Source organism: Metschnikowia bicuspidata (genome assembly GCF_001664035.1).
Source record: "Metschnikowia bicuspidata var. bicuspidata NRRL YB-4993 chromosome Unknown METBIscaffold_1, whole genome shotgun sequence".
NCBI lineage: Eukaryota > Fungi > Ascomycota > Pichiomycetes > Serinales > Metschnikowiaceae > Metschnikowia > Metschnikowia bicuspidata.
The window spans coordinates 659,063-683,514 of NW_017387731.1; the positions used below are offsets into that span (position 1 = coordinate 659,063).

Sequence of the window (24,452 nt, forward strand, 5' to 3'; positions counted from 1 at the left end):
AGTAGACAGGCTGTTATTGAGTGCGTGAATTGGAAGGGCAAAAACGCTTTCATGGGGCCATATGGTTTGGTCAAGAACCTACTTTTGGAGTCTCAGGCTAACTCTGTCCTGATGCAAGACACGCCATCCAGTAATCACTCTCATCGAAAATCGCGTTGAAGTATCTCTTGTTATAGGTGGGGTTGAAGGGTATTTCGTTGATAATACTTCGTTGGGTCATTTCCCACTGGAGGATTCCCATTGAAAAATCCCTCGTCGAATCTCTCCCTCTAAACCATTCTCTGAATATCCCCACTGATCACTCGCTGAATATCTCTCATCAATAAACACTCGCTGCCTCTCGTTGGATAATCGTTGAATAAGCACACGTTGCGGATCCCCCATTCAATAGTTTCAATCAAGTAATCCCTAAAAAAACCTTGAAGCTGACAGAAAGAGCACTGGCGGGCCTGTCACACTATTCGATTCATGAACTTCCCCACGGCAATCATCGGAGCACACACCGCCTTCACCGCCATGCATAACGCATCAATGAGTAGAGAAAGCTCATACAAGATCCACATGAAGATGAAAAGCTCGATGAATATCACAAACGTCTGGAGCCGGGGGAAATTCTCCGCCACCACGTCGATCGGCGCAAAAAGGATCCGCATGATCTTGATGTTTTTGATGAGCTTATTGATGTTGGAGATGATCACGGTCGGCGAGCCCTCATGCAATTGTGCAGTGGCCATGGGGCTGCCCGGAAGGTCCGATTCATATGCTTCGCATTCGTGGCTGGGCACAGTCTCGGCATCCACCCCGCTTTCAGCCACATCCAAACGGTGGTCCCTATTGACCATCCCATGTGCCGTTGTCTTGACCATGTTCTTTCGGCTCAGCGCAGGCTGGTTCCATTTCAGCAAGATGCCTCTGTATTTCTTGCCAACTCTCTTGAGGCGTCTTTCGCCTGGATTTTTAGCTTCGCCACCGGTGCTCCTGTAAGGCTCAAGCTGCCGGGCTGGAGCTGATGTAGTGTTCTCGTCTTCGTCCCGAATCTCGGAGATTTTCCCTTCACTCGTATCTGCGGCACCGTCGCACGATTGATATACGAGCCATGAAAGCATGTAGCTCCACAACGGATTGAATCCATTGGTATCCTCCGGAATCCTGGGGGCTGCGTTCTCACACAGAACATGAGGACCATCTTCTGAATGGCCGTGTGTGAATCGCCCGTTGGGTCCTTCGCCGCCGTTCCTCGGAACATCTGACGCCAGCGAAGCTTGAAGCCTCTTCCATTCACCGTGGATCGTTTCTTTCACCCCAGAAAAAGAAGAGCGCCAGTCGTCTGAGTCGTTGTTCTCTTTTGCGTGCGGCCTCAAGGCCAGCCCGGACTCACCTTGGTCTCGAAATTGATCCCCTGGCTCTGGGGACAGTTCGTCCAGTTCCGGGTCGCCGTATTCGCTTCGGACAACCAAGCTTTCGGGCTCATCATGCGCCATGCCCTGGCTGTAGTCGTAGTGAGCATATTCGGTTCTCCCCAACTTGGTTTTCATCTGCCTGAAGGCTTGTGTGACCTTCTGTTTCTTGGTCAAGTCTCGCTTACTGGGGTCCTCGAACACAACATCCATTGGACTCGATCGGCCGTTTTTTCCTGCATTGTACACGTCCGTGGGCCTTTCTTGGGTAAGGTTAGGTTTTATGCTTTTAGCCCTCCCATGTTGCTTCTGAAGGTCGATGGGGGCGGAAAATCGCCCATGATTCGCATACAGCGAAGTGTCGTCACCCTCGAAAAATGCACCATCGTAAGCATTGTATGGGTATTCTGCCATGTTTCTATTTTCTGTCTCGGCTGCATTGTTCAGAAACAGCATGGTGTTGCCATGTTTTACGGTACCAGTGCTTTGTGGTACATTCCTTGTTCCACGTGCATGTCTCGAGCTATAATAATCTTGGTAGTCCACAAGGGACCGAGAATCTCGCCGCTGCTTAGTTTTTAGAGCTATGTGGTTTAGCTGTGCGGGGGTCATTTGGCTGTCAAGATCATCGTGTCCTTTTCGGGGCTTTGCTCGATTGGCAAATTGGGCTTGTGTTTCTGGCCAAGGAAACTTCGGCTGAGTGGATTGCTGTCGGCACCTCGTCAGATCTGGTGGTGCCACGTGACTCGGAACTGCCCCTGGCTGGATCTTTAACACTTTTTCTTGCCCATAGCGCTGATCCTTGAGATATTCGGATGTGTAGTAGGCATTTCGGGAAACATTCATGTCTACTGGTGTAGTTCTTGCTTGGAATCTCCAATGACAAAAGGCAGCTCGCTGATCAAAAAAGCATAGACTGAAACCGTGGTTTTCCTAGCCTTGATAACTCTAGGTAAAAAGTCCAGGCAACCTGGGGCAATTGAAGGAATACGACGTCTTTCAGAGGGTCTCCCAATTAGGCAAAGTAATTGATCTGGGGTGGCTGGCGCGACCTGCAGAGTGGCGTGGTCCAGCCAGCAGTTGTGCATATATGCCGACTTCGGGTCACGTGCTCTGGGTAAAAAGGGTCAGATCCCACTGCCTCGAATGCATTTGTTTCTGTCATATGGCCTTTTGTAGCGGGTCACAGCCTCGAGTCGTTTGGCCGGAAATTTTCTTTTTTTACTGGTAGCCTTGAAATTTTTACTGGGTGTATTGGTTTTTTGTACCGGATCTGTTGTGCTCGATCTGTTGTACTGGAAGTCGTACCATGAATTAAATACCATGGTATAACTAATAATTTGAACAAATGTAGACATTACCTGGGATTTTTGACTGACAGATTTAATTTCTATTGAGGGGAAGAAGCAAATTTTTGGTCGTTTTCATGGGGCATCACATGATGATACGCAACCATTCGAGCATTTCGTGAGATGTTAAGTAGTATCAAAGCCTCCGTTAATGACTTTGGTGATCCTAACGCACATAGATTTAAGTTTATACTCAAAAAAAGATGGTATTTGTTTTTTATTTCTAACACAATTGTTAGCAGGTCGAGAAATTTGGACAATGCTCTTTCGAGGTTTTTGGAATCGAGCGTCCAAATCATGACAATTGCTAAGAAGTCTCACTTCTCTCTGTTTTTGGTAATCCTTGCACAACAACAAAGTTGCAACATTCAATCAATACTGCCAATTCTGCACCACCATGAAACATATTCAATCAAGCCTGCTTTATAACGATCTAAGTATTATAGAACACTTTGAAGATTGCAGACATTCAGAAGATTGCAACATCCAATAAAATGGAGTACTGTATGCGCATTCTATCGTCCGCCCCAAACACCACCTGGTCGTCAAGCACATACATTCTTGACCGCCACTTTTAGCTTACTTTTGGATCACTTCCATCTTCACAAGATAATTGCTTCGAAGGAACTTTGCGTTGGCGCTTCTGACTCAAGTGACTGACCACCAGATCACTCGCACTTTGGTTCTCAGCTAGCTCGGACGTGATAGCCTTATCTGTCCATTACCCTACCAACCCCGCTCAAGTGAAAGAAAACGTCCAGCTTTTTAATGCGAAATGGCTTTTAGAGGTTGTAATTCTTTTAGGCAAGTGTCCTTGCAAGCCAGACAGCTTTCGACTCCAAAACACAGGTCTCCAATCGCCAAGCACTCGTACATCGACGAGGAATTTCTCTCTCTCGTAAGCAAAGAACATATCGCGGAACACATGAACGATTTGGGGGCCTTCCCGTCGTTTTCCAATATCTTGACCCCACAGCACTTCTACCAGAACGAGGTTTTGTTGAAATACTCCCAAAAGCTGCCCCATCCAGTATCACTCCGGCAATTGGCTGGATATGGCAAAAAGCTCACCAAGCAGAAAGTGCTTGCGTCTGCCAACTTCGTGCGGCTAGAGCTCCCCATAAGATTGGCCATGAGAATCAGAGATTTGCAAACGCTCCCGTTTGGTGTGGTCAACAACTTTCATTTGGCTCAGATCTACGAAAGTTACTACCATCTGTTCAACGCATTCCGCAAAATTGGAACCATCAACTCGCTCAGCGAGAACGACGAGTTTTGCAAAGTGATCAGTGCTCTTTTGGACCAGCACGTGTTCAACCTCTCGCATCTAATGATGGGTGCTCTCGAGCTGTCAATTCTCGAGAATCTCCCACAGCACGAGCTCGATCTATTTATGAGCTCCATGCTTCGGTCCCGAATCAGTAGGCGAGTCATTGTCGAAGAGCATTTGTCCCTCACTGAAATCCACAAGAAGCACCCGTACCAGGAAAACCCTCCCGACTACATTGGGGAGATTTTCCAGAACTGCAACGCGCGAGAGCAATTCGAAAAGGTGGGCAAGTTGGTGCTGGAGTCCATGCTTGGGTATTTTCCGGATCAATCCAAAATGCCCGGTCTCGTCATCGAGGGCGACGTGGATGCAAGCTTCCAGTTCATGGTTCCTCATCTTCATTACCTTTTTGGCGAAATCTTGCGTAATTCTTTCGAAGCAACCATCAATACACACGGGAAGGTTTCCAGCGGCAAGCTTCCGCCCATAAAAATCACAATCATAGACTCGAAGAAGCAAATTGTGTTCAGGATTTCCGACCGCGGCGGGGGCATCAGTCACAGCAAGCTCGAGTCAATGTGGTCGTTCGGAAAGCTGCCCGAGCTTGCCAGAAAATCACTCAAGAACTTCCACAGAATCCCAGGGCTTCAGATGTACTCGAACTTGCAGGTCACTGCTGCTGGCTCGTCGATCGTCGAGGCTCAGAATGGCTTGGACCAGACTTCGGTGGCCGATGTGGAGCAGATTTCGACCAAGACAAAAAAGTCGACCTTGGAGCAGTTGACTACAAGACAATATAAGTATAAATTGGGCCTTGGATTGCCCATGTGCAAGGTTTACGCAGACTACTGGAATGGCAATCTAACGATGAATTCGTTGGAGGGGTACGGCAGCGACACTTGCTTGACGCTAAGCAAGCTTGGTTTCCATACTAATGTGATTCAGTTGGACAGAGCCTGAAACAAAAGCAAGCTCTTTGATATTTGTTTGCTACGAGGTATCAAGCACAGGCATGATACACGGTCTGTTCTGCTCATTCATACGACAGATCCACTCGCTCTGCTGGAACGAGCAAGTCCTAACCGCTGGATATCGGGATGAAACTGGACTAGACACCCTTTTTTTGCCTCATAGAGGAATAGTAGGAAAGAAAAGCAAAAGATCATTTCTATATGTCGGTGGTGATTTTAATGAAGCTGGTTTAGGCCTCGCGCGCCTCACAACGCGAAACGCTTAATTAACCCAGCACAGAGCAAAACTGCTCACTTCAAATACTGTACTTTCTCGCGTTTCTTTACTTACCAAAAGACTCTTTAGTTTCTAGGCTCTGGCTGTGGTGAAACCGGGTTTTTTCGTCTTTTATCTACTGTCCGCCCACGTATATAACCAGCCACCACATTTCCACATTGACCCGTATATCGACCATACATCGACCATACATCGACCATACATCGACCCATATATATACCCATTAATCGACCCTTATATCGGAGCAAAATGGCCAATAGAGCCACACCAAACGAGGTAAGTGACCCACTGCCTGGTCCAGCCGATTTCAAACATACTTCAGCAAACATCTCCAATCTTGTTTCCCAGTACCAGACCACTATTGGGATTCAGAGCCTTCTAGGCCTGACTGCCCTGAGTCCCACAAGTCACGAAGAGACACCCGTCTCGACACCATACCCACAGACTGAACCTGCCGGTTTCAATGAAACCGTTATTATTGAAAACCAATCCCAGGGCCCTCATCCTCCTTTAGAGGGACCATCTGAGACGGTTCTGAAAAACACCAAGCCACCGGAAAGGGCCATCGACCTGAATACGATGCAAGATACTCGTGCATCTGCTGGAAAGCAGAACACAGCAACCAAACAGGCCAAATTCAGTCGGACCTCCATAAGCTCACTCATCAATCTGGACGAATCCGGATCCGCCCCGAATGAAGGACCGAAAGGAAGTGGCCAGCAGGAAAAGAGAAAAAGAGCGTCTCCAAAAAACGAACTGGCGGCGAAGAAATCCAAGACAGAAACCACAAAGAAATCGGCAAAGACGGATGCGAAATCAGAGACAAAAAAGGAGCTGAATGCCGAGCTGAAGACGGATCCTAAACGGGAAGCCAAGACAGACACCAAAAGGGACAACAAGACCGACACAAAGCGCCTGTCTAAAGAAGAGGCAAAGAAAGCCCCAAAACCCAAGAAAAAGACACCGGAAGTTGGCTTGCCGTCCCACGAAAAGCCAAGCATCCATCCCCGAATGACCACAGAAAAGTCAAAGTCTACAACGTCGGCAGTCAGTGTACCTGCACCGAGCTTTATGGCAATAAATGATGCTGCTCATGGAGATGCTGGTGCCGGAGGCCCCACCGATGAAGAAGACAAATCTCAGCTACCAATTATAGCCTTGGATATCCCCCTTCTTGATCCGAAGCACCCACAGCCAGGTCAGGCAGAGGTCGTTGTCAACGTGCTCAAGCTAGCGGAAGAAAAATACGGTTGGAGTGCAGTGCATCCAGAAGCACGCTCAGCTTTCGAACTCATGGACGATTTGCTTGAAGATGACGATGATGGAGAAGAGGAGGAAGACGAAGAGGTGATGATCGTCGACGAAAACGGGAACTCTCTGAAAAGAAAAGACGAGGGTCTAGATAAAAAGAAGAAAAAACAACAGGTGCAGCAACAGCAGCAATCCAAAGTCAATCGGAAGGTCGGCAAGTATGATTACGAAGATCCATTTATTGACGATGCGGAACTTCAATGGGAAGAGGAAATTACCACCACAAAAGAAGGTTTTTTTGTCTTCTGGGGTCCTTTGGTGGATGAGAGGCAGCTGGCAAAAAAAGGTAATGGGAAAAGTAAAAAGTAGATCGACCCGGGGCGATATATATACGGATATATACGAAAAGCTTCTTTTTCTCTAATGTCTAGTACTTAGTGATTGCGAACAGCTGAGCTATTTAGTGGGAGTCGAACATCCTGAATCGTGGGATATGGAACTGTGAATTCTCAGCGATCAGTTGACCTTCCGCCAAATACTCTTTCGAGATTGTGAATATGATTTATTGATAGGCCACTGTTTAAAATGCCGACGTGTGTGTACTTTGAACAGCTGAGATGTATACACTGCTATTGAGAAACGAGTCCAAGGAACTAGTCCAAACATACATATGGCCTTAAAAACGGCTCACTTTATTCTGAAAGTCTAGTGAGAGCGACTCGCAATACCATGACAGCGTTGAGAGGTATGCGATTCTGACCCTCGCCTTTGAAATTCTCCTCCACCAGGGACACGTTTTTCTCTGTCATGTTGGTAATCCTCTCGAGCTTTTCTGGCTCAATGAGCGCCGATTGACGAAGTGGGATTAATAGATTCAAGAGACCCAGCAACGTCGAAAGGTGTTCAAAATGCACTTGAGTAACTCCATCACATTCTTCAAAGGTCAAGTTGATGTACTGGTCGACTAGGGACAAAATGTCCTCCGTTCTAGTCTTTGTGAGAGTGATGAACTTAGTCTTCTCTTTTGGAGTACGAGCCGGAAGCGGTGGTGCACTTTTGTTCTCAGAAGAGTCCTTACCGATGTCTAGCGATCCCAAAGTCTCACTGAGCTCATCAACCTTTTTATCGCTCACTATTAAAACCCTGAGCACACCAACAAGAACAGGTTTGGCACCTTTGAAAGGACACTCACGCAATGCGTTGATGATGAAGGAATAAGCTGCATCTTCCGGCACGGCAGACAAAACCTTTGTCAATAAAGTGAGTGTCACGTACCGGAACTTCGAGCTTGGACTCGTGGAAGATACAGCGTAGACCAAGGCCTGTAAAAACGTCACCATAATAACCTTAGGGACAGAGGATAACTCTAGTTCGAGTTGCTTTGGTTTCTTCAATAGGGTCTGGACCACGTGCCAACACCAAAAAACAGCCAAGTCAAGCATTCCCCTGTGATGAAGAGAAGGATGAACAATACCTGGCACAATCACGCGGATGGCCATTGCGATGGATTGTTTTAGCGAGATGTTCGCAGCCCCCACGGCGTTTCTTGAGCTCATTTCGTAGGTATATAGAAGGAGGTTTCCACCCAAGGAATCGGCCACCGCACCCGTCTTAGCGTTGACAATGCAGTTGGAAAATAAGTTTTGATAGTCCACCACAAGCCTCTCAAACAATTCGCTGCTGAAAGACTCGCCCTCTGAAGCTGCGGCAGCATCGAAGTCAACCAATTTTTCAGACAGGGTCACGAAATCCTCAAAATCCTGATGGGGCGCCAAGTCGAACGAGAGCGCCAACTCGTTGAGTCTGTTCAACACAGGCATGTCCAACTCATAGTCCAGCACAGACTTTTGATCCACCACTAGAATTTTATGAAGATGGTTGAAGTAAGAGACAGTGAACCCGATCCAAGTGAGACGCATGGCCATGAACGTGCCTTCAGTGAGGAGTGCGGTCAAGAGCTTCCTCAGCAAGAAGTTCTCGTCGTCTTCAATTTTCTTCAAGTCCTCCGCAGGCAAATCGGTCTTCTCGGGCTTGGGTGGAGACACGTAATTGCGAGCAAAGCCGTACATACGTTTCATCACAAAATTAAAGCTTGTGGGGTCATCCAACGGATTGAGAAAGAGCTGGTTGATGAAGCTGGAGACGGTCATTGCCAAGAAGCGCGACGGGTACAACGTGTGGACCCGGCGCATCGAGCTCGTGATGAGTTCGAAGATACAGTAGAGCTTGATTTCGTAGAACTTCTCTGCAAAGAGCGGGTTTTCAGCCCGTTCGTCCCGCTTCAAGGAGCTCAAGAGCTCAGTGGATTTGAGGAAAAGCTCCTTGGCATTCCCATGGAGCGCAAGCACCTCGAAAATCTTGAGCACCTTGTACACACAAGGCGCATCACGGATCCCGCCAACAAAGGCAAAATCGGAGTCCACAAACGGAATAAGAAGTGCAGGAATGTCCCATCCAACTTCTGCTACAAGCTCGTGGTTGCTACTCAAGGAGTCGAGCAACTGCTGGAGCAATATTTCTCTTTCGTCTGCAGAAAATCTGCCTAGTTCCGAGAGATGGATATCCAACACTGTCGAGTAAGACAAGAAGTCCTTGGTTTCAATTGCATCTTGGGCCGAGTCTTTGAGCACCTGGAGAATCTGGTCTAGATTGAACGCTTCAAGGGTACCACCACTGGACACCAGCGAAACTTCTGCCTCCGAGTCAGACATGCTTCTTTCTGGTCTGTGTATTCTTGCTTCAGGGCTTTACTTTAGCAAATCAAGTTGAAGAATATGCCACGAAAATTCCAAGTGCAAGACTTCAAACGGTAACAAAGTATTCGCTGGGAGAAGTCGTGCTTGTTTGTGAGATAGAACGACTGAGATGGGAGATACGTTCGACAATAGCGTGCGTGAAATTGTACAGGAGGCCTGACCATAAGGGACCCAAACTTTAATTGCAGGTGTGGAGAAAAGGAAGGCGGGGGCGAGGCTATGATATAGTTGGGCGAAACTTGAAAAAGAAAAGTCGGAAAAAAACAACCAGCACATTTTCGGATAGGCTGTGACTATATTTATGCAGAAATCCAGTATTAGCGGCGCGTCCATTCTCTTGATTGTGAGAGCAGTGAGATCTTTCTTTGACGTTCCACGTTGAATGAACACTGTGAAAGAAACAGAGGATCAATACCAAAAAAAAAAATCACAAAAATCAAATAAAGAGAACCGAATTTCTCCGTCTTAAAAGGTCTTATTCTCCAATTTATTGTTCGGATGGTGCTTGCTGGGATATACGACAAAGAACGCAGTGGGAAAATTAGCCCATATCTAATCGCTATACTAGGAAGAAACAACTTCGAATGTGCAAAATAACACGAATCTCTCGAACCAGCGGATGCGCCTTTTTATTCAAATTTCCTATATTTTGACTTTCAGCAGATATATGGAAGGGATCGGATCTAAATGTCCTTCCCTGGGGACTGGCTCATGATAATAAACAAAAATTACATGTGGAATGCTGCTGATTGTATTGTAGGGGGCCATAAATACATCTCTTGAATGATGCTTTTATGTCACTTCTATCGAAATTTCAGTTTTTGATATTCTTTAAGGCATGACCAAAATGAGACACAGACACTTTTAGGATGAGTCATTAGATCTGTGTTTGGGTCCCTCCATAATGTAAAAAAATACACAAATACTTTCAATAATCTTCTTTTTCAACCGACGGGCCTTGCTCGTCAATTGCCAACTGTTCGTTGAAAATTTGGAGTGGTGGTCCCGTGCTCGAATTCGGAACAAGGTGCCCAACTATGCGACATACTCATAACCCGAACACGCCTCACTGATATCGACCTTCTTCACAGGCCCAAGTGAAAAAGAAGATCTTTGCACCAGTTTTCCTTTCGAACTTTCGAGAGCATCACAGCATAATGTCGTCTCTACTACATTCTGATCCCGACGATTCATCTGAAGAAAATCTGACCCACTCTTTTCCTGCCCAAGAAGTGGGGCCACCGAGACAAGAACAAATTTCCCCGAAAGCTTCAATTTTCGTGGAAAAGAATAAGGTCGTGAGACAGCCTGATAACTCATCAAAACTTGCCGTCAGACTCCTGGCCATTGGCTCTACAACGGCCATCCTGCCGTCAGCTTTTACTGTCGCGGGAACACAAACAGTGGCAGCTATTCTGAAATTCATAATGAGAAAACTAGGCCTCGAAACAATCCACGTATATGTTCTGAACTCTTTCCAGCCTACGCCCGATGAAACCATGGGCCAATTGCACGCCATGTTCAGCACAAACGGGGTGCTTAACTTGAGCTACTGCGAGAACATTGCATTTGGTTAAAGTCTACATATTCGGTATATGCTGAATAAATGAACGGACTCGATACATTAAAGACTCAATATAGCACAGACACATTCTGTCATTTGTTCACATGAAGGATTCTGTTTCCGGGGTATCAAAGGCCAGCAAAGCCATAGTAAAAAAATGCTTGAAACATCCAAGAACAGGGGTCTCTGATTGAAAATCCCATACAACTAACGCTCAGTAAAAAACAAAATTTGCTGACCCGCTGACAACAGTGACGGTACAGCCGTTTTTCATGACATTTCCGTCGCTGTAATAGACACCATTCTGGATAGAACAAGAGCCCACGATTTTGGCCCCGGGACTAGCTTCAATCTTAGCATTGAAGTTGGGGATTCCATCTGTCTCTGGGTTAGGAGATAACGACAAGTACGTGAGCCCTTCAAAGAAGCTAGCACCCAAAGTCAATGGTGCCCAATTTCCAACCTTCGATTCTGCGTCGCCCCAATCACAGCCTTTTTGGAGAGAAACACCAGCATTATTGACATAGTATTGAGTGCTTGTTCTCTTATTTTCAAAGGTGTGATAGTAGGTCGCTTGATCAACAACTGAGACGGGAGCAGTAGAGCCTGCTTTCAAAAATGTTGGAATGTTCATATTCTCGGAACCAGGGTAATCGGTTCGGCAGATGGCGATATGCCGATCGATATGAGACACAAAGCTTGCTGAATTCTTGCCCCAGGCACACAAGAATTTTTCCGAAGTATTTGGTCTGTACAACTTTCCCTTTTTACATAACAAACCGCCAACGGATATGCCGCTTTCTGGTTGCGGAAACGGCCATTGTGTTTTTGACTCACCAGCTCGGCACGCGTACGAGCAATAGAAGCCATCTGTGCAAACATTGGAAGTATCACCATTCAGATTCATGATCGTGGTGTAACCTCCGGTCAATCCGGAAATCCAGTCCACGGCGATAACACCTTGGCCCAAGGGCAACGTGCCACAATCATGGATGCCGTCCTCGAATTCGGAATGCGGCTCGGAAAAGGCGGCGAGATCGCCAAAAACGGATAATTCTGCAGTGCTTGGGGGAGCTTCTGAAGGCCTCGAAGCGTCTTTTGTTGGACTTGGAGGAACTTCGGAAGGTTCTGAAGAATTTTCAGTCGGGTGTGGAAAAGCTTCTTCTGTTGCGTGTGGAGTAACTTTCTCTGTTGGGTGTGGGGGATTCTCTTCTGTTGGGTGTGGGGGATTCTCTTCTGTTGGGTGTGGAGAAATGTCGGACGGTTCCTTTTCAGGAATGCTATCAACTTGAGGTGGGTTTGGTGAAACCTCTTGGGGCCTAGAAGACTCCTCAGGTGGGCTGGATGGAACCTCGGGGATAGCGTGAGAATCTTCAGGAGATTCTACAACTTTCGGTGGGCTTGGAGCCCCAGGAGCATACTCGGTAACTTCAACATACTCAATAACAGTGACAACGTTATCACGCTTGTGATCGTGATGTTTGTGCCGAACGCCACGTGAAGGGGCGCCGGAGGTGAGCGCCAAAAAGGCAATAAGAGCAACAGAAGATTTCATCGGCGTGAAAGAGTTGGAATGCTTTGGATAAAGAAGGACGGTAGTTGGAAGAAAGCCTGAGTGTGGCACTGAAGCTTGAATCTGGAAAAAGAGTGGTTTATCTTCAGCTACTTGAAACGAAAGGACTACAAAAGGGAATCGGGTAGCGGAACGAGCGAATTTAAGAGATTGGCATGGTCCACCGAAAAATTTATACGAACACCAGCTTGGGAAAAGACAATAAAGCACGCGTGCATGCAAGATATATATGTCTGGGCATTCATAATATTGTGCACCTCGCCTTGCCCGCTTTCTGCGTTATTCTTGTACACAGTGCTAAATGACGCGGCTTGTTTTGCTGGTGCCCCGCGAATGCCTCGATCTAGCCACGCATTATGTTGTTGCATGCAGTATAGAAGTCGGAGAATGAGGCTGATGAAGAATGTAAGCCCCCATGACTATCACATATGTGCGTGGACATTTAATGCTCCGGAGGTTCAGGCTAACATCAATTCAGTGTGATACTGGCTACACTGAAGGATCATATCCATCCCTTCACGCTTGCCATTTCTCTGTGGTTGCTATATGTACATCTTCGCTTGAATAGGAAAATCACGCTATTTTCAATAGCCTGTATAAAGTATACACCCGTGCATGCAATGTCCACTTTCAGCCGTGTGTCTCCATATGCAAGATTGATGTTGTGGAGCCAACAATTGTTGGCTTGTGAAGCCCCGTCGATTTTTTATCTCATCTAATATCTATGTACATTTTGAGAATAATACAAAAATTGTGTATTCATTTATTTTTCTGCTTACCGCATTATTTTACGTCATTGTAGCTACATGCTCTTCTAGCAAGTCCTTGCGATTGTTTGAAACATGTACTTGGTTTCAAAACATGGGGGGAGAATGTTCCTCGACTTTCCTTCCACAATTCGGGGGAAACATGTTGCTGGCTCTGACTAAATGCAGGCTACATCAAAATGTAAATCCAAAGACATGCTTTAAATGGAGTAACCAGCTCGCGTACTTAGAGAAGAGATTGTTCAGCAAATGTTCATTGAATTCATTTAGCATCCAATGAATATTCTAGTCAGTTCTGGTCAAATCATGACAAGCAAAAATTTACGTTTTAGTCACCTTAACCAAAAATCGCTGTTTAAGACATCCAATCCTTAGGGCCCACCATTAAGACGAGTAATGATCTATGGTTTGTAGGTTTACATTCTTGATGTTCCTCTGTATCAAGAAAGCACATATATGCAGAAAAAGAATCACAAATGCGGATGATAATGATTTGCAATTTACAATCTCCTGTGAAGTTTATAAGCCAGCAAAGTTGAGATATATTCATGATTTTCACTGTAAGGTATGCTGCATAACTATCACCCAGAGAGTACTAGCTTTAAAGATCCCGACCCCTCAACAAAGTTAGCACCGGTCAGTAAAACAACAAGCTGTACCAATCTTTAATCTTTCAGTTTTATGATAAGAGTTTCCTACCTGGGAATCGGGCTTTATGTTGTTCCCTCATCTTCTATACCCAAATTGAACCACGGATGTTCAAGCGCTTCGCGGGCAGTCATCCTCGAATCAGGATCGATGACAAACAACTTCTTTAAAAGATCAATGAAGAACCACCAAAATGTGAAGTTACCAAAGTTTATCAAATGTTGGTTGTTCTGATAGTTTGTGCTCAACGAATAGTCGAAATTAATCTTGAGTCCAATCCTTTCGCTGACAAATAAATCAATACGAGAAAGCTGATCAACGCTCTTCACGAATTTGTCAGGCGTTGATGGCGTGGGAAATCTCAATTTGAGCAGGTTATCGTCCATGTAGTCATCGTCAATATAGCAGTCGTCGTTTTCCAAATCCTCGATCTGGTGTGACTTTCGTGTATGTGAGTCAGCGGTGAAATATTTTATACCGCATTCATTCTCCTTTTCTTTTGAAAGCCTGACCATATTCTCGCAAATACTCTCTCCCACAACTTTCTCAATCATTGCAAGATGTTCCAAATTATCATGCGTCCGAAACACAGGCTCTCCAATCACAAGTTCCACCAAAATACAACCCACAGACCACATATCACAAGGAAAGGACCAGCCTGTTCCCAAGACAATCTCAGGTGCACGATAATGACGCGTGCAAACAACAGAGGAATGATATTCGTCGTTGAAGATTGCGGAGCCAAAATCAATGATCTGTATGAGTGGGTTATTGAGGATTCTCAGAAATTTTGGTACTCTGTCGGTGCGACGCTTCTCGTTTGCAGTGTTGAGCCTCAAGAAACTTGAAATCGTCGTGCTGCTTCCTAGAAGCTTTCTCTGGTAAGAATCGTCGTGCAACAAGATATTCTCAGGTTTGAGATCTGTATGAATTAGGTTTAAATCATGAAAGAATGTGACTGATCGGATGAGCTGTTTTGAAATTGCTTGAATATGGGATCCCGGGTAAGGTATGAATTTGTTATTTTCCAAAAAGTCATACAACGAAATTTTCAACAAGTCAGTGACAATACTGATATGGCCTCTGAAGTCCAAGCACTCTCGTAGATGAATGCAGTGATTTCTATTCTCATTGTCGAACTTTTTGAGGGTAGTTAAAACCCGTAGTTCAATTTTTGCGGCATCCCTATATTTGGGGATATTTCGTATGATTTTAATTGCCACAGTTTCTCTATTGATCTTGTCATAGCATGCGACAACCTTTCCAAACGTACCCTGTCCCAACAATTTTTGAATCACGAATCTGTTTGCAAAGACATCGTTAATCTTGATAACATAGTGGCCATCTTCATCGTCACATGGTGGGAGATTGAGTTTATGAGGCACCACGTGCGTCTTAACGTTACCCACCTTGGGGTGCTGAAGAATATAATTGGTTGGGATTTTCTCATACATGCACTTCACTTGGGGTAACTGAGGAAGTGAATTGGTGCGCTGTTTTTTCATGCCGGTGCTCGGAGGTAGATGATGCTCTGCCACGTCTAAATTGTTGACATTGAACATATTATACGCCTCCCAAACATCTTTTTCTAGAAGCAAAAAAGAGTCGGAGTTGTTTCTCCAGCGTCTTCCGCGAGAAACGCTTGATTTCAATTTGCGTTCTTCCAAAATAGTGATGTCATTGTTGTCATCTTCGAATATGTCATCTATTTCTCCGTACATGTCGTCACACTCATCTTCTTCGAGGAGAGCGCTTTCGTGATGATTGGAGTTAGCTGTTCTCTCAGTTCCGGGAAAATTTTGTGAATTTTCCAAGAAGGTGAGACCTTGCCGGTTCGCCGTCTTTGCTGAAACAGCGTCAGCGGCTGCTGCTTTCCTTGAATGGTTAAAGTTTTCACCAAACCCTCTGGGTCTTTTTCTATTTGTGATCATCGACATTTGGCCTGGTTGTCGGTCTTATATAAAAGGCTGCTCTTCAAATGCAATGGGTTTCTAATTGGTTGTATCCAAACAAAATGATTGCTGGGTCTAAACTCCAACAAGAGATCCTGCTCAACAACTTCTGATTCGCAGGCTTTTTTGTCAAGCGTCTATAACAAATCAATCTATTCTTTTGTAATACTGTTTTGTTGCTCCAACTGTGGATGATCTTCTAGGTTGACAATAGCAATCTCCAAGCGGCAATGAATTGATTGCTGTGAGGGGTCAATAGTTTGAGTAAAACACAGATGTCTAGGCTCTCAGACTCTATCTCAACAGGTAATATATCTTGCTCTAATGGGTTCGATTCCTTGGGAACAAAAAGTATGTTGTAGGAATTCTGTGATGAGAATACTGCTGGTTATCCACGTGGGCTTAGATTGTGGTGAACGTGGATTAATACAGCTCTAAGCTGAAGGAAATTGCTTCAAGTGGTGGCAGCTTGTTGAGTAAACTTAGGTCAAGTCCTCAAAGAACTTATCAAACAAATAACACTGGATGTGTGGGTCTATTGGAATTGCTGATGTGAGTATTGGCCGCACAACGAGATAAGTGTTAATTAGATAACAAGGCGTCAGGGGGCCCGAGGCGTGCGTGGCCCAATTTTGGGGCAGATTTCGGCCACCGTGGCTGAATAGACTTAGTGCCAAAAAGCTCGATGTGTAGGTTTATATTGCCCACAGAGCAAAACTCGGAGAATTTGGTCAGTCATGCGTCTTGTGCTTATATGAGATCCGCTCGTTGATTTATGCCCTTAAGTTAAACAATGTTTCTGTGCCTCCAATACTGCTGCGACACATTGCGCAAGTGACCCAAGTATTGTTGGTTATTGAAAGTATCAACATTCATTATACTTTATACTTTTCTTGATTCTTTGGAATATACCAGGGGGGTTCTTAAAATGTAGCACGGGGATGACATCTCAACCAAACATTCGGTTTAAATTATCTGGTTTAGTTAGGATGGTTTATGACTTCTTTATGATTCTTCATCGTTTAACTCTTTCGAGTAGAAACACTAATATGAAGAAATGAATATAAAAAAAATTCAAGGTTAAGCCTTATCTACTTCCTTAGAAATTTAACACCAACCTAGCTGGGTGACGGCATTTCTATTAAAATGAAAATAAAAATGCCTATTTCAAGCAATGAAATATTCAGGGAAGAGCGACCGTGGTCCACTGGCTACGTGGGACATATTTCCAGGTCACGTGGATGTGGGCAGAATCAGCACCAGAGCAAGTTAGACACAGGTTGTGATCATTTGCCACTGACTACGCCGCGAGCAACTCCGTGAGGGTGTAAGCATCAGTGACGTCAGATGTTCACATAAGCTTCTGTATTTTCGTAAGATGCCCGGCATTGCAGTGTCGAGATACATTTGCGGAGCAAGCTACTTACGCTCGTGCGGAGGATGGAAAATCGGAGCGAGCAGCAACGAATCTGACGTCATGCTGCGCCACAGGATTGTTCTAGGAGTGTAGCTTGCCACGAGTTTTAGAAGCTCTTGAGAAACAAACAGCTGATGGAGATCGTGGTTCTCAGACAAAGTCTAAATGAACCTCAGAAGAATTTGGGCTCAGAAAAAAAAAAAAACTTTATTGCCACCAGTGGCTGGTGGGAGCATTCGCGCGGACCAATTCCTGAAGTTATTCAGCACTGTTTGTTTGTATTTCTGCTTGAGTACAGGATATTCCAACTCAATGTCCTGTCCACAAGTGGTTCCCAACTGGTACAGTTGAGATATCGGATTCGACATGATGTACTAGCGTGTGGAAATAAACCTTTATTTAGGAAAAACTAAAACCACTTTTGTGTCAACTGACCTTCTAAAAAGATCTCTAGAGGGAATTCTCTTCCCTTCATATACTCGTCGTGCTATTTGTTCCGGGTAAGTGGTGCGAACTTTAATGTCTCATTTGTCACATGATTAATTAGGGCTAAGCGTCTAGTTCTCACACTGTTGTCATGCGGGACCGAGAAAATATTTCGGCTTCGTTCGCGTTCGATCAGCAGCGCGCGCAAGAGAAACGCAAGGTCACGCAAGACCAAACATTTTTCGATCGCCAATATCTGGGGACCACACCAGTCCTTTTCCGTTTCTTTTCCGGGAAAATAGTTGGAGAGTCTGTAGGTGAGAGCACCGCTTAGACACAAGAAAAACCAAACTTGTTCCAGCACAAGCGGTGATTTTTTTTGTTTGGAAGCGCCCGAACTCTTCCAGGGGTACGGCATGAATAGTGGACTTAAACTTCAAGCAGCAATGGTAGGCATTTGTAGGTGGTGACTTTGACGTATTCAGGGGGGGCGGTCAAACAGAACGTAAACGCACATGCGACAGACCAGCTACTCTCAACTTTGCTGCTGCGGACCCCCCGTCGTCCATACAAGCCAAACAGTGGCACAACTGCAGTCCACAACTGGGATAGTGGTCCAGCTTCACTATGGCGGGGACTAAGCAAGACCATGCTCTCGCCACATTTCGTGCAGTCCGACCCGCGGAATCTCGACTCATATCTGCACATGGACCCTTGTATGCCACCCTCTGAACTCTATGTGCCGTAGCTGCATCTTGCCCAGCGAGCAATATTTGGACCCATCGTAATGCATGTCAACGTTGCACAACTCCGGGTGCTGTGGTCCATCATGCACAACACGTACGCATGAAGGATTCTGCAGCCGCCTCGACTTTTTTGGTCCAGGAAAGCGAGCGCTTGGCCCCGAGCAACTCCAAACCACTTATTCATTCTCAACAAGTGTGCCAACCCGAGATTTCCTAGCAACCCAGATACGCGTATTTCCAACACTCATCGCGAAACCTAGCCCATCATATTCTGACCGCCGAAAGCAGCCAACATTTCGTTTTTGACACCTCTTCTCAACTACCCATTCCCTGCATTTGATGAACATAGATATCTGACCGAGATGTCTCTGGCGTCCAACAGATTGAGTATCAGATACCTAGATGACTTAGCCGCTGGCGAGAAGTCGCCCGCAAAAGAAGCGCCCACGGCGGCCCCGGAATCGTTCCAAAACGACCACAAGAAGCCGGCTTCCTCGCATCAAAAAACCCACCAGCACTCGAAGGAAAAAGTCGAGCAAAACGAGCTGTCGAACGATGCTTCCAACGAGACGTCGGACTGCGAAAACGCCAACCCCCAGAACCCGCTCACCTCGACGAATCTAGCGGCACAGAATCACGTGAGCCGGGATCTGCCTGACAGCTCTGGCCGCTTACAATCTTCGTCGGCAACATCTCCGCCCACGGGCGAAGAGTCTGGATTGAAGTCGGGCGCGAGCACGGAGGCCACCGAGGCCGGCTCGGACCCCACCTCCAAAACCGCGTTGCCGAAGAAGTTCTTCTGCAAAGTGTGCAACCAGGGCTTCACGAGAAAGCACAACATGGTCAGCCACGAGATGATCCACACCACCATCAAGCTACATCGGTGCGTCAACTGCAACCTCCTGTTCCGCCGGATCCATGACTTGAAGCGCCACGAGAAACTCCACACCGGCGAGAGGCCGTTCCACTGTGAAAGCTGCGACCGCAGCTTCGCCAGGCCCGATGCGCTCACGCGGCACTTGAACTCCCCACATGCTTGCACCGGCATGAAGGAGCCCGACGAGGGTCCTCAGCGGACGCAAACCAGCAACACATCCTCGTCGTCGTACCAGGCGTCCAAGCTTGAAGAAGCCAGGCAGATCGAAGAAGTTAGGCAGATCGAGGAAGACAGGGCCCGCAGCTTGCCCGGCCCCAAGAAGGCCCACATCAACGTGCCCCATATGGTGAAAGCGTTCGACGAGGAACAGATCTTGGCGCTCGGCCCGGGGTCCCCGGGGGCGTCGCTCCTCACCACCGGCAAGGCCACGGCTGTTTCGGAGCCAGACTCCGGGGCCATGTCTTCGGGGGCGGACCGGCCCCTTTTGTCGGGGCCCGTCAGCGAGTCCACCAAAGGCTTCCACGCGCCGTCGTCCAGTGTGAGCGGCGACTCACACGACAATGTCGCCAGGTCCAACTACAACATAAACAGGTGGCGGGCCCAGCAAATGAACAAGGGCGAAAAGGTGTCCGAGAACATCGTGCGGGGGCTAATGCGCAAGCAGACAGCCGGGTCCAAAGACAAAACAGCTCTGGCGCCGGGGCCCAAGGCCCCGCAGCAGCTTCCGGATACGGCCGAATCCCAGCAGCCTCCAGACCACCGCAACCTGGAGTACTACCAAGCGTACAGCCCGTATCATCGGCTGAGCGCCAGCATGGCCGCGCTCAACAAGACGGCGTTTCCGGGCTCCGGGAGAGGTGGGGGGACTTCCTCTGAGAGCAAGCTTGTCTTGCCCGACAACAGCTTCAATTCGCCGATGCCCACCAGTGATGCGCCACGCAGTGACGCGGGCCCGCCCAGGGTGGACGAGGAAAGAAGCGTGTCTTCCCAGTTCCCCTCGTCTTACTACACGGCGGTCGACCCGTACGTTGCCCACCAGCTTCTGCACTCCCATTCCATTCAGAATAACGCCATGCAAAGTAACGCCATGCAGAATAACGCCATGCAGAATACCCCCACGCAGAATAACTCCATGCAAATTAACGCCATGCTACAGCAGGGCTTGGGTCCCCCCCACGGGCCGTATACTGGCGCGACAAATCTGTACGGCCCCGTCGTGCCAGCCCAAGAAGGATGGCAACAGAACGCACCGCAGTTCCCGCCCCGCAGCACCACGATGAGACCCAGCAGCTCAGTGCACCCCAGCTGGTCTGACGTGAACTCGATGAGAACAGATGCCACGGAGCATGGCCCCCACAATTTCGGCCCGGAGTTTGTGCGGGCCGACACCTACTACGACTTGCAGAATCATGCCAACAACTTGCAAACGAGGATCTTCAGCTTGGAGCAGCGCATGGAGATGCTCGAAGAGCGGATGAAGCGCGACAACAAAAACAACGTCAAGCTTCAGAAGCGCCAGGAGAAAAAGGCCAAGAAGAAAAGCAAGAGGGCCAGCGCCAAGTGAGGCGGGGAGAAAGAGGTTCCCACAAACACATCGCTCCTAGTGGTCAGGATTTGGGGACCGAAGAACAGGGCGCTTTTTCTGAAAGCCGGCCCGGAGTCCCCGGCGCCTCTCGAATTGACGACACACTGTCGATGGAGTATAGCATACGAACCCAGTAGGTTTCGCACACGCACCTAGTGGCTATTTAACATGCGTATCTACTGGCTATTTAGAATACGTACCTAGTAGATATTTAGCATACAAACCAAGTAAATGTAACATGCGTGCCTAGTGGGTATTTAGCATGCGTACTTAGAGCATACGTATCTAGTAGTTATTCAGCATACGTACTTAGTAGATATTTAGCATTCAAACCAAGTAAATGTAACATGCTTACATAGTGGGTATTTTGCATGCGTACCTAGTAGATGTAGCATACTTACCTGGTGGTTATACAGCATCCGTATCTAGTGGCTATTTAGCATACAAACCGAGTAGTTGTAACATGCGTACCTAGCGGCTATTAAGCATACAAACCAAGTAGATATAACATGCGAACCTAGTGGGTAATCAGCATACGAACCCAGTAGGTTTAGCATACGCATCTAGTGGCTATTTAACATGCGTATCTACTGGCTATTTAGAATACGTACCTAGTAGATATTTAGCAAACGAACCAAGTAGATGTAACATGCGTGCCTAGTGGGTATTTAGCATGGGTATCTAGTAGATATTCAGCATATTTACCTCGTGGCTATTTAGCATACGTATCTAGTAGATTTAGCATACGTATCTAGTAGAGTTAGCATGCGACAGAGTGTAGCTCTGCATCCGTTCGCAGCTGCCCCGGGTCCTGCGGATGGGTCCACGTATCTTATCATTTGCCCCCACTTGCCGCACAGCTGTCCACGTGACCCCCTGGGCTTTCCTATAAGAGAACCTCCCTATCTGAGGAGCCCGTCCTCATTTATTAACGTTCCCACCAACACTTCTCCAGACCAGGCACATCCCTGAACTTTTTCGTTTCTCTCCTCAGCAAAAGTCAGAACCCCGGCAAAAGCACTGAAGCTGCTTTTCGCGTCAGTTTCCCTACTATCTACCTGCCACCTGTGATTGTGTTCGGCTAGTAAGACACAAGAACAGTCTAGTCCACGAACAGCCGCAGTACAACGGCCTTCCCGACTTTTTTATCCAAAAACAAATCTGGGCCTCCGTCCCCATTTTCTGTTGATTGAAGTTTTTTTTTTCTCATGAAATCAAGCCCAGACGAAGACTGGTCCATCATCTCGTCCTCGGACTACGAGGAAGACCTGGCGTCCTCCCTGTCTGTGTCCCGCCAAAATGGCGGTAAAAACAGCACGGAAAATTACGAGCTCGATATGGCCAGCGCAAGTGTATCCACGGTTCGCCCGTTGTCCCAATCGGGCAATCTGGCGGGGTCTCGATTTCTGGATTCTTTAGGCTGTTCTCAGGGAGGGGCCCCGGGTTTGGGCCTGCGCGGGGCCCCGGGCGCAAATGGCGCCAGCGACCGCGGCCCTGGCGGCGCGGAGCCAATTCTGGCCCCAGCGGCCCCATGGTCTCTGCGGCTCGCGCAACTTTTGGCCCCATATAGCGCCGCGCGCCGGGCTGCGGCCTGCGGCCTGCAGAGCCTCCGCGAAAGTAACGTCAATTTGAAGAGCCGACTGCGCAAAATGTTCCACCCGTCTTTGGCCCGGATGCGTAGTCGTTGCGAGCGGTTTTCGCAGCCTAGGCTCCGGTCTGCTCTGTTGGCCACGGTGGCGGTTTTGGAGGCACAAGAGCATCTTCTTGTGTACTTCGCAATCTTGGCAGTTGTTGCAACATGCGCGGGCGGTGTGCTTGGAGCCAATCTCCTTGTCTCGCGCCACCTGTACGCGGGCCCCGCTCGGACCTGGGGCTCTTTCAAACAGTCCAAGAGTGGAAGTTGCGAGGCAGGCAATAGTTGTGTGCGAGTTTGTTTGTGGGTGCAGAGAGCCTTTGACCTCCTTGCCACAATAGGAGGCCAATGCTCAGAAAAGACCCGCGGTGCTTTGGATTGGGTGCTCTACGAAGACATTCAGGAGAAACAAGGATGGTTCGGTCACAACATGCGGGCACGGAAATTGCGATTCGGCAGGCTTGCGGTGCAAATGAACACACACTTGAACGTGGCCTGGAACTCTTTGCAGGGCCTACGCACAGCCCAGGCTTATGCCGAATTCCGGGACATGTTCTCTGCACAAAATTTCTCAAGAGCCCGTGGTTTCGTTCGCGCTAGGGCCAGCGCTTTGGCTGCTAGCCTAGACATGGAGGCCCGGTTGGCGCAATGGAGATGTGGTCTCGGACTGTTCGCAACGCAGACGCTTCATGCGTACAAGACCTTCTCCGTCAAAAGCTGGAAGCATATTAGCTCTGCCTCACAGATTGGTTGGGACTTCGGCTCCAGAACGTTGCGGACAGCGTTGGAGTCGGCCAAGAAGCGCACCCAGGTTGAAAATACGGAAGACCTTAAGAAGATGTTCTTGCGTCAGTCCCAGGTTCTTCGTGGCTCACTTGTGGAGAAGTACGAGCGAATCTCCGCAGAGGCACTGGGTTTGGGAGCCTCCTTCCTCCTGATGGCTTCGAAATACCAAACTCGAATTGATAGTGTTGAAAAGCGCGCCCGTATGTTCGACTCGGTGAAGCAGGCTTCGCAGGGAAAGGTCAACTTATGGACCAGACGAATTCAGGTTGCTGCACTCGAGGCTTTTCGCTTGTCTCGCAACATGACCGAGCTGGCAAGCTAATGGCTTGTTCCATGGCGTCTGTTTCTCCATACGACTATTGAGCAAAGTACAATTCATGGTGCATATGGAAAGCTGCCCACAAAGCAGCTTCTTATCAGGAAAACTCCAATCACAAAGCAGCTTCTTTTTAGGAAAGTTTCGGTCCCAAAGAAGTTTCTTTTAAGGAAAGCTCCAGTCACAAAGAAGTTTCTTTTGAGGAAAGCTCCAGTCACAAAGCAGCTTCTTGTAAAGAAAGCTTCAGTCTCAAAGCATCTAGTGAACAGTTTGCTTCACGCACGTTCACCGAGTGGTGGTGACTCTGCAAAACGCATGGCTGTTATGCAAAATACTCCTTAAGACCGTGCTTCGCAAATCTCAAAATCACGATGGCGCGCAGCGGCAAAATGGTGGCGCCAGGCCCGACGTTCAGGCCCGATGTTCCGGCCCAAGCGCAGAGTGGCAGTGGCAAACAAAGAGGCCAACAGACCCACTTTCCATGCTTATTGGGCTGGATTCCGACTCCTGTATTTTTTTATTTGTTCCCACTTCGATTCCTTAGTTATGTCAAGAATATTTTACTCCATCATCTCCGTATGCTGGCCTCCAGAAATTGGTCCCGCGCATCCTAGCAAGTCGTTTGAGTCGCACACGGCCCACGTCGTCCATTCTCACTGAAAGTTTGACACGCCACCACAATCCCAACAACCACAACTAACATACAACTGATTAACTATGGGTATGTTTTCCACCAATGTGCATATCACCGCGTAGAAAAATCCGCACAGGATACTAACAACCAATAGGTATCCCTAAATTTTTTCGGTTTATCTCGGAGAGGTGGCCGTTGATCTCCCAGCTTATAGCTGGGGACAACATCCCAGAATTCGACAACTTATACCTCGACAT

At 47.5% G+C, this 24,452-nt stretch overlaps 10 protein-coding genes across 10 annotated transcripts; 5 read left to right on the forward strand and 5 right to left on the reverse strand.

Annotated features, from left to right (window-relative positions):
* Positions 1 to 181: 181 nt before the first annotated feature.
* Positions 182 to 2,383, reverse strand: METBIDRAFT_93459 (uncharacterized protein). Its single transcript, XM_018859362.1, has one exon. The coding sequence runs from the start codon at positions 2,241 to 2,243 to the stop codon at positions 453 to 455; it is 1,791 nt and encodes a 596-aa protein (XP_018713320.1). The 5' UTR covers positions 2,244 to 2,383; the 3' UTR covers positions 182 to 452.
* An 874-nt stretch (positions 2,384 to 3,257) lies between these two features.
* On the forward strand, positions 3,258 to 5,245 carry METBIDRAFT_93511 (alpha-ketoacid dehydrogenase kinase family protein). Its single transcript, XM_018859364.1, has one exon. It carries the CDS (start codon positions 3,522 to 3,524, stop codon positions 4,974 to 4,976), a length of 1,455 nt encoding a protein of 484 aa, XP_018713321.1. The 5' UTR covers positions 3,258 to 3,521; the 3' UTR covers positions 4,977 to 5,245.
* Positions 5,246 to 5,513: 268 nt separating this feature from the next.
* HPC2 (Hpc2p) lies at positions 5,514 to 6,884 on the forward strand (the record flags this gene model as incomplete). The annotated part of the gene is made up of 2 exons (XM_018858459.1): positions 5,514 to 5,735; positions 5,760 to 6,884. 2 exons carry the CDS (start codon positions 5,514 to 5,516, stop codon positions 6,882 to 6,884), a joined length of 1,347 nt encoding a protein of 448 aa, XP_018713322.1.
* A 323-nt stretch (positions 6,885 to 7,207) lies between these two features.
* Positions 7,208 to 9,226, reverse strand: YBP1 (Ybp1p; the record flags this gene model as incomplete). The annotated part of the gene is made up of 2 exons (XM_018858460.1): positions 7,208 to 7,351; positions 7,430 to 9,226. 2 exons carry the CDS (start codon positions 9,224 to 9,226, stop codon positions 7,208 to 7,210), a joined length of 1,941 nt encoding a protein of 646 aa, XP_018713323.1.
* A 1,331-nt stretch (positions 9,227 to 10,557) lies between these two features.
* METBIDRAFT_15587 (uncharacterized protein) lies at positions 10,558 to 10,848 on the forward strand (the record flags this gene model as incomplete). Its single annotated transcript, XM_018854612.2, has 1 exon — positions 10,558 to 10,848. A coding segment is annotated over one exon (291 nt), but the record flags the coding sequence as incomplete, so codon positions are not given.
* A 201-nt stretch (positions 10,849 to 11,049) lies between these two features.
* Positions 11,050 to 12,390, reverse strand: SIM1 (SUN family protein; the record flags this gene model as incomplete). Its single annotated transcript, XM_018858461.1, has 2 exons — positions 11,050 to 12,021; positions 12,265 to 12,390. The coding sequence occupies 2 exons, from the start codon at positions 12,388 to 12,390 to the stop codon at positions 11,050 to 11,052; spliced, it is 1,098 nt and encodes a 365-aa protein (XP_018713325.1).
* A 1,498-nt stretch (positions 12,391 to 13,888) lies between these two features.
* On the reverse strand, positions 13,889 to 15,760 carry KNS1 (serine/threonine protein kinase; the record flags this gene model as incomplete). Its single annotated transcript, XM_018856767.1, has 2 exons — positions 13,889 to 15,597; positions 15,721 to 15,760. The coding sequence occupies 2 exons, from the start codon at positions 15,758 to 15,760 to the stop codon at positions 13,889 to 13,891; spliced, it is 1,749 nt and encodes a 582-aa protein (XP_018713326.1).
* A 1,910-nt stretch (positions 15,761 to 17,670) lies between these two features.
* Positions 17,671 to 18,227, reverse strand: METBIDRAFT_29426 (uncharacterized protein). The gene has a single exon (XM_018855398.1). It carries the CDS (start codon positions 18,034 to 18,036, stop codon positions 17,680 to 17,682), a length of 357 nt encoding a protein of 118 aa, XP_018713327.1. The 5' UTR covers positions 18,037 to 18,227; the 3' UTR covers positions 17,671 to 17,679.
* Positions 18,228 to 18,726: 499 nt separating this feature from the next.
* On the forward strand, positions 18,727 to 19,404 carry OFI1 (Ofi1p; the record flags this gene model as incomplete). The annotated part of the gene is made up of 2 exons (XM_018856689.1): positions 18,727 to 19,002; positions 19,117 to 19,404. Coding segments are annotated over 2 exons (564 nt in total), but the record flags the coding sequence as incomplete, so codon positions are not given.
* Positions 19,405 to 22,034: 2,630 nt separating this feature from the next.
* On the forward strand, positions 22,035 to 23,567 carry METBIDRAFT_9198 (uncharacterized protein; the record flags this gene model as incomplete). The annotated part of the gene is made up of 1 exon (XM_018859332.1): positions 22,035 to 23,567. One exon carries the CDS (start codon positions 22,035 to 22,037, stop codon positions 23,565 to 23,567), a length of 1,533 nt encoding a protein of 510 aa, XP_018713329.1.
* Between the last annotated feature and the right edge of the window lie 885 nt (positions 23,568 to 24,452).